The 12,501-nt window shown below is 41.7% G+C and overlaps 1 protein-coding gene across 1 annotated transcript in view; it reads left to right on the top strand.

Annotated features, from left to right (window-relative positions):
* Nucleotides 1-1,851: 1,851 nt before the first annotated feature.
* LSG1 (large 60S subunit nuclear export GTPase 1) overlaps nucleotides 1,852-12,501 on the top strand; it is a 30,650-nt gene continuing 20,000 nt past the window's right edge. The window contains exons 1-5 of the mRNA XM_053918231.2: nucleotides 1,852-2,329; nucleotides 3,780-3,906; nucleotides 7,773-7,893; nucleotides 8,064-8,150; nucleotides 8,687-8,773. Coding sequence (XP_053774206.1) covers nucleotides 2,231-2,329; nucleotides 3,780-3,906; nucleotides 7,773-7,893; nucleotides 8,064-8,150; nucleotides 8,687-8,773 — 521 coding nt within the window. The 5' untranslated portion in view covers nucleotides 1,852-2,230. The remainder of the gene's footprint in view (nucleotides 2,330-3,779; nucleotides 3,907-7,772; nucleotides 7,894-8,063; nucleotides 8,151-8,686; nucleotides 8,774-12,501) is intronic.

The following is a 12,501-nucleotide window of genomic DNA, read 5'->3' as shown; positions in this document are numbered from 1 at the left end:
GGACTCATGGTCTTATCAGCACCTTCAATTCCCTTCCTCACTCTTCTCAATGAACTAGCATCATAATCCCTCAACATGGGTCACTTATACATCTGGATTCTCATCTGCATAAACCAGTTGTTGGGGAAAAATTTGTTCAGCTGTGAAAATTGGTACGCCACAAACTACTAGGCAATGGCCTTGCAGCATTATCTTACTTGCTACCTCTACAGGACAGGATTGTTATCCCCACTGACCAGGTAAGAAAACTGAGGCTCTTCTTTCTATATGGCAGATTTGAGGAACATCTTGGGGGAAATATTAAAATTATTTATGCTTTACTTATTTGTCAGTTAAGAATAGCTGCTGCTATTTTAATCTTACAATGTCAGTGTCTTTTTTGACTCCCCACCAGTCTTGTTTAAGTTATAATTTTATTTGTTCAAGATTTTTTGGAGCCCATGAGAATGACTATAGAAACCCAAGGTGTTTGCTTTTCTAAGTCTCTCAAAGCGACAAAGTCTGGAAAAGGAGGATGAATTCCTGACTGAGCTCTAGGGATGAGATGGCAGGTTGTTTTGTTTTTTATATCATCTCATTATTATTATTGTCATCAGAATGTAAAAGTCATTTAAACATACTTTATGGTTTTGTTTTATCTTTAACTGCTATACTGCAAGAGAACTGTCTGCTTATTCTCTTCCATGAGTGTTCTCCATATTTTACTTCTGGAGATTATGTTCAAGACTTTTTTTGAAAGATACACTGCTTCTGAGTTGAGAAATGGGAGAAACCACGTTCTGATGCATTCTGTTACTGATCTGTGTGCACTGACTTCCCAAAGCCTATGCAGTACACAGTGGCCTTGGCAGGAAATCCAGAGATGGGTGGATGATATGGTCCCAGTTCTGCAGGCCCCTAAATTTGCTGTGACTAACTTGTAGCCAGTTCAGTTCAGTGTCTTAATCTGCATCACAGGGAGTAGACTTATCTTGCTACTCAATGCGTGGCCCATGGACCAGACTGGCAACATTAGCATCACCTGCGAGTTTGTTATTAGTACAGAATCACTGGTCACATCCCAGGCCTTGCAAATCAACATCTGCATGTTACAGAGAATCCCAGGAGGGTTCATATGCACATTAAAGTTTGAAAAGCATTTGGTCCAAAATACATGTTAATAACCCTCTTTCTCTCCTCTCACCAGGAACATGTAATATAGCTGATACGACTTGGGTTCGACTTCGGACACCACACATATTCCACCTGACTTCCTCTCCAAGCATCGAATCACTGAGGTGGTCCACCTGATTAATGAAACGTAGGTAAAATGCCCAGCACCTCCAGGGCTCCAATCTGACTTTTTATATTCCAGTTATAGGGTAGTAACGGTAAAGTGAGAACAAAAGCCCAGGCCGCAGAGCAGAGCTGCCTCACTGTTTTCACTTTACTTACAGGAAAGTTTTAATACAATTATAACTGGAACTTTTAAACTTTTTAAAATTACAGTTGACCCTTGAAAAAGGCGGTGGTTGGGGCGCCAACCTCCAGCGGAGTAGAAAATCCTCCTATAACTACTATTTGAAATAAAGCTTTCAAGTCGGATCCTGTTGGTTTCTCTACAATTTTGCCAAGCTCTGGAAGCATTATTCAACCTTTCGTTCCGGACTTCTAACGAAGCAGTGCTGTTTTTTCCTCCCCATTACGCAGCTCAGGGAGACTAAGAAAACAAAAGGCTATTAGTGGCTGGGACTCCAAGCGGTGAGGTTATACCTTTGGATACACGCTGAACACAAGAGCCAAGAGGCCACGTAACTCGTGCACGGGCCCGCACTACCCTTCCTTCGGGTCCCCGCCTTCTCCGGACGGAAACAGCCGGAAGGCGGGGCCAGGACCGCGAGCGCCACGCACGGCCCGTCTCCCAGCTCTCCCGGTTCCGGTTCCGGGCCGGACGCTGAAGATCGACGCACCAGTCTGGAAGGTACCACGGTTTGACTCCACCCCTCTTTCAAAACTCGAGCTATTACTCCAGATAGCTATAGAAAATTAAGTAACCATAAAACGTGAGATTTTTGTTCTACGAGAATGGCAAACTCGGGATATAAGGAGGCAGTTTTGAGCAAGTTATCGCTGTGTATGTTCAACGCGGGCCTTCCCCACGTGGGCTCGCTCATACGTCATTTCCTGGGGCCGGCGCTGTAATGTCGGAAAACGTGCGCGGTGGGCTCACAAAGTTTGGCGCTGTGTTGCGATGGGCCGCAAAAAAGCTCCGGCTAGTGGATCCCTCGGCCGGGCACTTATCCGCCATCAGACTCAGAGGAGCCGTAGCCACCGTCACACCGACTCCTGGGTGAGTCATATCTTGTCATCTTTCTCAGCCTTTCTGTCCGGCTGTGAGAGTGAGTGCTGCGAATCCTGGTAGGGTTTTGAAGAATGAGTATGTTTTTTCCAGGCCGATCAGCAGGTTCTCTTTACGGAGGGACAGAGGACACAAAGGTGGAGGCTTAAAAATAGGGACTAGTACGGTGAAGCAGGAGTGAGATCTCGAAGGGTCTTTGTGTCAGGATAACAGTTTGGGCTTTGCCATGGGAGCGCTTGGAAGTGAAAGACACAAATTCTACTTCTTCTTGTGTTAATTATTTCAAAGAAATGACCCTCCAAGAGTGGCTGGTTGCTACTAGAAATGCAACGTATTTCTAGTTCCTGCTTCACCCTTATTTTTTGTTAGTATTGGCCCTTAAAAATGAACACTTCATCTCCAGAATGTGGCTGGCCCATTGGTTTCCCAGGCCTAGGAAAGATCATAGTTTTATGACCTTGAAAACTGGACGAAGTGGTTTGACTTGTGCTTGCTATTTTGACCATTCATAACCCTAGGTATTTGAGACAAGAATCTGCTAAAGTCAAAGATGTCCCCGGTGCTAACTGCCCACGTGCCGCTGATTTCCATAGTATTCAGAGTAAGCCGCATTCAGGGTTCATCAGGGACTCATCCGTGTTCCTTAGGTCAGAGTTACTGGTCGTTAGATTACTGGTAATTTCGATGGGTTTGAAGCAGCTTGTCATTAATGTAGCCTTTAGGAAGTGCTGGGAAGATTGAGTACCAATTCTAAAGAACTGTATTCTAATCCTTACTCTGACTTTTGCTGATTCTGTGGCCTTGGCCAAACCTTTTAACCTTCAGTTTTTTTCTTTTATTTGTACCTGTCCTGAGCATGTAGCTAGAGTGGTGTTTTTCAACTCCTGTTTGTGTCTGGAAATCAGTTAAGGAGGTGGCAACTAGCAGTTTTTTAACCCAACAAAAAAGTATTCAAAATATCAGTGTGTTACAGGTAGTAAAATAACTTTGTTTTCGGATTTTTTAAAAAATTATTTTACTCTACTGAGTGGTACACAATTGTATCATTGTGTGTATCACAGCATTTGGGTCACTGTGTAAAACTTACTCTGGGGCTCATCAAAAATTTTGACTAACTGTGGCTACCAGGACCAGAGAGTCTATGTTCAAATTCTACCTCTATCACTTATTAGTTACAACTCTAACTTATTTTTATCTATTTAAGCCTGTTTCCTTATCAAGTAAAATAGACATTAAAATTTACTTCAAAAGATTTTGAAAGTTGAATGAAAAAATGAGGTAAGAAAGTGCTCCTGTAAGTGTTAGTTGTTATTAGTATTGACTGTAAAGCTGCTGACATCACACTCAAGACAGCAGAATAGTTAGTTCCCTGGGGTTAGAGTTTGTTTGGATGACAGAAGCAGAAGAGAGGAGCTGTATCTTTACCCTGTTTTGTTCGTAGTTGCACACAAGTGAACTCAATGATGGCTATGATTGGGGTCGCCTTAATCTTCAGTCGGTGACTGAGCAGAGCTCCCTGGATGACTTCCTTGCCACTGCAGAACTTGCAGGAACAGAGTTCGTAGCTGGTAAGTTGTTTATTGCTGAGGGCTTATGACAATGGGCACATTTCTGCCTTTGCTGACCGGGTACAAATAAATGTACTTGGAACTGTTTTTGCAGACCCTACTGAACTCATAAATGAGCTGCCTTTAACACAAAGGTGGATATCCCAGAAGCATTGTGGGGAGGTCCAGTAGTACCCAAGGTGTGAGCTACAGAATGTGCCACAGCTTTAAAACTCAGCTCTGAAAAAACACTTCAGATTATGCAGTATCATAGCAAGTTCAAGAAACTCAACCTCTCATAGAAAAAAAGACCAGTCAGCATTGTGGTGGACAATACTAGTATTTTCTAGGGTGTTTTCTGATACCACTGTTAAAAGCAAAATTCTGGGTCTGCTGCTGTTACGTAATTTGAATTGTATTTTAAAGTATTTGTCAACACATTATAGTGAGTTCTCCCATGCATGTCATTTATTTTAGTCACTTCTCTCCCTTGTTTTTTTTTTATGTGTGTTTCTGAGCACTTACAAAAGTACCTGGCAGAGATAGCATTATAAATTATTATTTCTATTGCTCTTTTATTATTGTAAATATTATTAAGTTGTTTAGCAAATTCACTCATTTGTTCAAAATGCTTTTGTTTACCCTTAGCTACTCTCAGAGAGTACAATGTTGAATAAGACAATTTTGGTTGTGCAAAATTTTGTTTTAGACGCTATGAAAGAAGTCTGTAGCAGGCAGTGGGATCACAAAAATGGAGTTTGTATTCATTTCTATTTAAAAGAAGACTAGGGCTGGTCAGGGAAAGTTTTACCCTGAGGTAGAGTCTCAAAAGATGAGTAGATGTTAGAAGGAAAGGTGAAGTGACACAGGATGTTTATTATACACAAGCAGGCAGGGGACTCCAACTAAGATGTGAGCATCAGCCTGCATTGTTCAGAAAATGGTTAGAAGTTTGGCCGTACTGGTCCTTAAAGTAGGGAGGGACAGGAAGTGATACGCAAACACTGAGGAGGTGGGCGAGTGCCAGATCCTGGAGAGAGTGAGGGCTTTAAAGGAGTCTTTGAGGGGTTTAAACAAGTATTGAATATAATTTCTTTTTTTTTTTAATATTACTGGTGAATTTTAGGAAGACCAGTTAGATTTGTTTTAGTTCAACAAGAGAAGCAGACCATAACTAAAATAGTAGTAGTAGAAGAATGAAGAAAAGAACAGGAGCGCTATTGTTAGGGAGCTATGAACCAGACTTTGTGGAGAGGGTGGACTAAGTGAAGAAGAGTAAGGAGAGGTAGAGCCATAATTGGAGCTGAGAGAAGAAAGGAGTGGAAGGTAAGGAAATAGAGTTAATGAGAGCATTGTACTCTTTTGAGACATTTGACTATGGCAGGGTGAGATTGAGAGAGAGAGAGACAGAGAGAGATATCGAGGTAAATATTAGCACGTGTATAGGTTATGGTTTGAGAGCCATAGAGAGGGAGAAGTTAAAAATACAGCAGTATTTGGCTTAGCAGTAACTATTAAAACATTTAACATACATATTCCTATGCCCAGCCATTTCCACTTTTTAGTATCTATGCTAGAGCAGTGGTTTTTGAATTTTAGTGAACATGAGAATTACCTGGAAAACTTGGGACAGATTTCTGGGCTGCTTTTCTGGACATTCAGTAGATGTGGGTTGAGCCTGAGAATTTGCATTTCTAACAAGTTCCCAGATGATGCTGTATTTTAACAGTGAATATTTGGATACAACCTACATGCTCAATAGGTGGAAAAATGGCTAAGTAAACAGTGGTGTGGACATGCTATGCTATACTATTCGGTAGTTAAAAGGAATGCAATAAGTTTCTGAGTACTAACGTGAAGGATCTCCAAGACCAGTTATCAAAGGAAAAGACCAAGTTGCAGCATAGTGCGGATAATATGGCGCCATTTGCATTTAAAAAGTCTGACCTAGGTACTGGACTGAATGGGATGGTCACTTCGTAAGTTACATACAAGTCTGATCATGGTGTTGTACACCTCAAACTAATTAAAGTACTGTACATCCACTGTCATTGAAAAATTAAGAAAAACTGACCAATTCATATATGTATGTGTATTAGAGGGGGGGAAAAGTTGGAAAGCTATGCATTTAATCAGTAATCTTAAGGGAGGGAACTGGGATTGCTGGGGTGGGTAGAGGATTGGGGGTTGGTCAGAGAAAAGTGTGCCTTTATGGTTGAATTTTTTACAGGGAGAGTTGATGTATTGTGTAAATGTGTAAGTACAAGTTAAAGGTAATTTTTAAAACCATGAAACAAAATAGAGATTAATGAGGGAATGGAGCAAAGTTTGACTCTAGAAGGAGATGGGAACAGAATGCGACCAGAAACAAAGTTGGAGGGGTAAACTTGCTACGAAAGGAGCGCAGCAACGTCCTCCGAGGCTGAGAGAAGGAAGAAGGGAGCTGGGGGGAGTGCACACATCTAGAAATGTGTGGGCAAGAAGCTGAGAGGGTGCGTATCTAATATTTGAATTCTTCTCTGAGTAAGGTAGAGGGCCATCTCTGAAAGGAAGTGGGCGGAGGAGGAGTAGGGAGTTGAAGGAGAGTATTTACAATTTAGGGAATGAGAGAAAAACCACGCACGTAGACTTTCATCCTTCTATGGAAAATCCTAAGGACTTAGCTGATATTGAGCCCATAGACTTGTGGTGATACTGATATTGTGATACAATAAGAGATTTATGTATGTGGTCTTCTGCCTGGGTTCTTGACATGAAAATTTCAAAATTACCTTGGGAATCTCTGGTGTGATCCGAGTGTCTTTTTCGTATTTTGTGGTCATTGGTGGTTGGGGACCCCTGGGTTACTTCAGAATGAGCGTTGATCTTTAAACAGAACTGGGCATAATTAGACTTGGAACTTGCAGCCCTACATCTAGGGAGGGAGGAGGGTCTGGAGATAGAATCACTCTAATGGTGATTCTGAACCATTAATGATTCTGAAATAAAATCGTGCCTGCATAATGAGAGCTTCATAAACCTTTTGAAAATCCATTAAAATTTCTTACCAAATTTATTTTAAACCTTCCCTTTCTTTTCATTAATAATGTGAAGGTGATAGAACTTTTTTCACAATTCTCTGTGGCCTGCAGACAACACTGGCTGCTAGACGCACAGGGACAGTGATTCCTAACCTGGAGACGACAAGTTTCAGCCGTCCGTGCGCCCCTAGGGTTGCATGCGGAATTGTAAGAACCTATAAAACTTAGCTGGCTTTATAGGTTCTTACCTCTGTGAAGTCACCTGCCCAAGGAGACTAGGGGGCCGAGTGTGGTTTGATGAAATAGAGTGGCCTGGGGCAACTCTGGAATGGCTGGGGGGCAGGGGAAGGGCGGGGAATACAGCCCTAGAACCGAGGTCTCTGTAGTTTATACATGGGCTTCACATTTCTTTTATTCTTTTGAATTCATATACAGCGTTAATCAGGTGTTCACCATAAATATCTTACTGTCAGTTATAGCAGGGTAGTCGTCCACCATTGGTAACTGAGGTGAGACTGCTGAATCTGGGTCCCACTGGCTCACAGTTCTTCCCATGTAAAATGAAGAGATTGGTTGTAGCAAGTCTTTACAACTGCTTCCCACTCTTACTGCCTTTAGCATACGGAGTTTTATAAAATTAGTACTTGAAAAAATGGTCGACCTTTTGAAAACTTTAATAAAGATCTTTTTTTCTTACTTTTGGTTGAAAATTTCATTTGGAAATTATAATTTACCCAAGGCTAGAGGAATCTAAGTCAAAAAAGTTTAAATCCTCTTTTAGGTGCTCATATTTTTAGTTTTTGAAGTAATGACCAACATTCACTATCTGTATTGCCTAAGTACAGTACTTTTCTGTTCTATAAACAGAGAAGCTTAATATTAAGTTTGTGCTTCCTGAGGCGAAAACTGGACTGCCGTCTTTCGAGGAGAGCCAGAGAATTAAGAAGCTCCAGGAAGAAAACAAGCGGTTCTTGTGCATACCAAGGAGGTGAGTTGACCAACGGAGGAGGACCTTACAAGGCATCACGAGGCCACTGCGTCTCAGTTTTTTAAGGTGGCATACTCCTGCTAGCTTCTCTCAGCAGCCATTATTAGATCCAAATCTCCTGTTCTATTTGGTAACTCATATGGAATTTTCTCTCTCTCTGATTGTTTCAGACCAAAGTGGGACAAAAATACTAGCCCTGAAGAACTCAAACAGGCAGAGAAAGATAACTTTCTAGAATGGAGACGTCAGCTTGTCCGGTGAGTGTTAGACTATTTGAACATTAGCCTTGAAATTCCAAGTCAGACATTTTGGTGTGTTTGCATGACTGTTTGCATTTTGAAATCTTGATTCTTTAAAAAGAAAAATGTGAGATTTCTTCTTTTAAGTGCAAATTGGTGTATGCGCAGACAGCACTGCTGGCTGCATGGGAATCCGTGCACAAAGGCGGTGGGTTGGCTAGTCTGCTGCACATCTGTCCTGTTCTCTCCTTTGTGCTCTCCTCCAGCCATGGTCACCCTGGTGGTGAGCGCTGCTCTCAGGCGGGTGTTCCTCCCAGAGGAGGTAGGTGCCTCGGAGGAACGTTACTTTGTGTGATAGATAACCTTCCAGGGTTTAAATAGATTAAGTATAAAACTTGAATTTGTTTTTCTTTATTGCCTCAGCAGAAAGTATATAAAAATAATTTGCCGGTATTTGTGTACTTGCTTTTTAATGCAATGCATTCAAGTATTTATATTACTCAAAACCTCTATCATAATCTGGCAAAGTTGTAAACCTGTCATTTTAAAGCCAGGCTAGAAGAGGAACAAAAACTGATATTGACTCCATTTGAAAGAAATTTGGACTTCTGGCGCCAGCTCTGGAGGGTGATTGAGAGAAGGTAAGTAAGTGACCACTGGGGGTGGTGAGGTTGTTGTAGTATTATATTAAATTTGGGTATTAATATATGTTTACAGACCCAGGGATGGGGGGGGCAAGATTAAGCTATGCAAAGGGCTGTTGAGAATTATTACGAAAACTGAAAGTATGATACTGTGTTTTTTTGATATAGATGTTTTTTGTTATTAGATGAACACATCGATAAGCTTGTGAGAATGGTAAACGTTTTCTGTAAGATGAGTTCTGAAGCAACTGTAGTTATTTCAGGAAATGTGTATTGAATTTCTAAGGGTGATATGGAAAATATGGGTGTGAAAAGGGATAGGTGCCTGCCTGCAAAGAGAGGGTGAGCTGGGCAAGACAAGAGCCAGGCACCAGGGCATACAGATGAGCGGAGGCAGTCTTTGCACTCAGGTAACACAAACCTGGTGAATTACAAAGCAGAGTGTGGTTCCTCCTTCATTGCAGATAGAAAGGAAGTGGGCTGAGTCACAGCAGGAGAAGGAGCAGTTGATAAAGGTTGGGGGAGAATGAGATGATTTATTTTAATTGGGATTTGAACTTGAGAAATTAAGAATGGGAGATTTTTGGTCTTTTATATGTCCTGATCGCTAGACATTAATGAATCAGCTTTCTCCAATCTGACCTCTTTGTATAATTCAGCGATTTTCAACTAGTGTACTGCAAAAGTTTTTAAAGCATGCAGTGCCTGACTATTTAGGCAGGAGCACTGACCTCCCTACCCTTAGATTGTCAAATTAAAAGATGCCAACAGCCAACACAACAGTAGCTGTCCAGTGGGAATGAGTCAAAATGACACCTATTGGGAGTTTTTTTTGGCAGATTGGCAAAAACAGTTATTTGGTGTGCCGCAAATTTTAGTATTAGTTTATGTGTGCCATGAGATGAAGAAGGTTGAAAATCATTGGTGTAGTGAAAAAAGGTTTTTGTTTTCTTCAGAGTGTCTGAGTTATTTACAAGGACTCCACAAGTAAAGCTTGTATTTGAAATGATGATTTTTAACAAGGAAGCTTCAGGTTGTATTTTTTTGAAATCCATAAAATATACCAAGTGAGAACATTAGGAAACAGGATGTTTTACTGGATCTTGGAAAACATTATTTGCGCATTTAGCATTGTTAGGGAAAAAACAAACAAAACGCTACTTGGATTAAACTTGTGAAATGGGTGGGGTGTGGTTACCTGGTTGAATGCAACAGGGGAATGTCCTAAGTGATCCTGCTCAGATTGATTTCAGGCCCATCCCCCACCCTTGCCTTCAGAACTAGATCTGATGCTTCTAATCCTGAGCTTTCTCTGGGACACTGTGGCAGGAACAAGCTTGCTTCTTACTGGTTTGACATTTCTTAGTTGCTGTCCTTTCTTTCTCTTTGTCCTAATGAGTTCCAGCCTTTCCCTTCATTTTTTTTAGGTTTCGAGAGGGAGTAGAGATAACTGTATGTGTTCTTCCATGGCAGCAGGGCAGCCCTTTACCCACTTGTTGTGCCCCTAAATAAGCCATTGGTTTCCCCAGCATGAGCCTGTGCTTGTGAAACTTTAGCATCAATTGGACTATAGTATTATGTGCTTTATTTTTCTTATGTGATATTTCTCTTTTTGTAAGAGAACATATTTCTACCTCATTGAATATAGTGTATTTTATTTTTTTAATTATATGGTATTGTTTATGCTATTACAGTTGTCCCGGTTTTTCCCCCTTTGACCCCCTCCACCCAGCACCCCCTACTCCCTCAGGCAGTCCCCCCACCATTGTTCCTGTCTATGGGCCAAGCGTATAAGTGCTTTGGCTACTCCATTTCCTATCCTGTATTTTACATCCCCATGGCTATTCTGTAACTGCCTATTTGTATTTCTTAATCCCCTCCTCTCTTCCCCCACTCCCCCATGCCCCCACCCCAAACGTGGCAGCCATCAAAGCACTTTCCATACCATGATTCTCTCTCTGTTCTGCTTATTTGCTTAGTTTGTTAGATTCAGTTGTTGATAGATTCATAGTTTTGTTCTTAGTTTTGAACATTTTATTGTTCATAGTTTTGATCTTTCTCTTAAATAAGTCCCCTTAAAATTTCATATAATAATGGTTTGGTGATGATAAACTCCTTTAGTTTTTTCTTGTCTGGGAAGCTCTTTATCTGCCCCTTGATTCTAAATGATATCTTTCCTGACTAGAGCAATCTTGGCTGTAGGTCCCTGCTTCTCATGACTTTGAATATTTCTTGCCAGTCCTTTCTTGCCTGCAAAGTTTCTTTTGAGAAATCAGCTGACTGTCTTATGGAAACTCCCCTGTAGTTTACTAACTTCGTTTCTCTTGCTGCTTTTAAGATTCTCTCTTTATCTTTAACCTTTGGCATGTCAATTGTGATGTCTCTGGGAGTGGGCCTCTTTGTATCCATCTTGTGTGGGACTCTCTGTGCTTCCTGGACTTGCATATCTATTTCCTTCATCAAATTAGGGAAGTTTTCTTTCTTCTTTTTTTTTTTGAAATAGATTTCCAATCTCTTGCTCTTTCTCTTCTCTTTCTGGCACCCCTAGATGCAAAAGTTGGATTGCTTAAAGTTGTCCCACAGGCTGCTTACACTATCCTTATTTTTTGGATTCTCTTTTCTTCTTCTTGTTCTGATTGGTATTTTTTTGTTCCCTTATGTTCCAAATCATTGATTTGATTCTCTGCTTAATCCACTCTACTACTGTTTCCCTGTAAATTGTTTTTTATATCATTTAGTATATCCTTCATTTCTGATTGGATATTTTTTATGCTGTTGAGGTTCTCACTAATTTTCTGAAGCATCCTTATAACCAATGTTTTGAGCGCTGCATCTGATAGATTGCTTAACTCCATTTTGCTTAGTTCTTTTTTGGGAGTTTTGATCTGTTTTTGCATTTGGGCCATGTTTCTGTCTTCCTGGTTTTGTAGTCTCCCTGTGTTTGTTTTTATGTACTCGGTAGAGTTGCTTTGACTCCATGTCTTGGTAGTGTGGCCTAATGCAGTAGGTGTCCCGTATGGTGCATTGGCACAGCCTCCCCCATTACCCAAAGCCGAGTACTCGAGGTGTACCCTTTATGCGGGCTGAATACACCCTCCTTTGTAGTTGAGCTTTGATTGCTGTTGGCAAATCAGTGGGAAAGATTTACCCATGTCAGTCAGCTGCAAGGACTGGCTTTGGCCACTGACCACCAGCCTCCGCCCTCTGTGGAGGATCAGCTGTGCAAGGGCAGGGTGGTGGTGCTCATGTGTGGTCTGTAGTGTCTACTGGGTGAGCAGGCTCTGGGGTTTCCTGGATGATGCAGGCCAGGATTAGCCCCCACCTGTGTTTTGCTGGGGCCACCCTGCTTGAGCTATAAAGCAATCTGACATGGCTGCTACTTGTGCTGGGCGTGGAGATTCCCAGGTGAAGCCAAGCTGTGAATCTAGGTTGGTTGCTGCTAGTGCCAGGCCTGGGGCCCCTTATCAAGAGATATAGGGGCTGGGGGCTCACTGAGGCTGGCTGTTGCTTGATTGAGAGGTTTTTGGAAGCTGTAAGGCATGAACCAAGACCAGTCATTTGTATGGAAAAGCAGCTTGGTGGGGGGTGGGAGGAACGGAGTCTTGAGGGGTCTTTGGGGATCTCCAGGGCAAGGCAAACAGTATTAGCCAGATGATGGAGTCTCAGATATGGCACCAGCCCTCACTCTGTGCGGGGAGGGTTCAGAAAAGGGACAGTGGCTCACC

This window comes from Desmodus rotundus, chromosome 2 (genome assembly GCF_022682495.2).
Source record: "Desmodus rotundus isolate HL8 chromosome 2, HLdesRot8A.1, whole genome shotgun sequence".
Taxonomy (NCBI): domain Eukaryota; kingdom Metazoa; phylum Chordata; class Mammalia; order Chiroptera; family Phyllostomidae; genus Desmodus; species Desmodus rotundus.
This window is presented reverse-complemented; position numbering and strand designations above follow the sequence as displayed.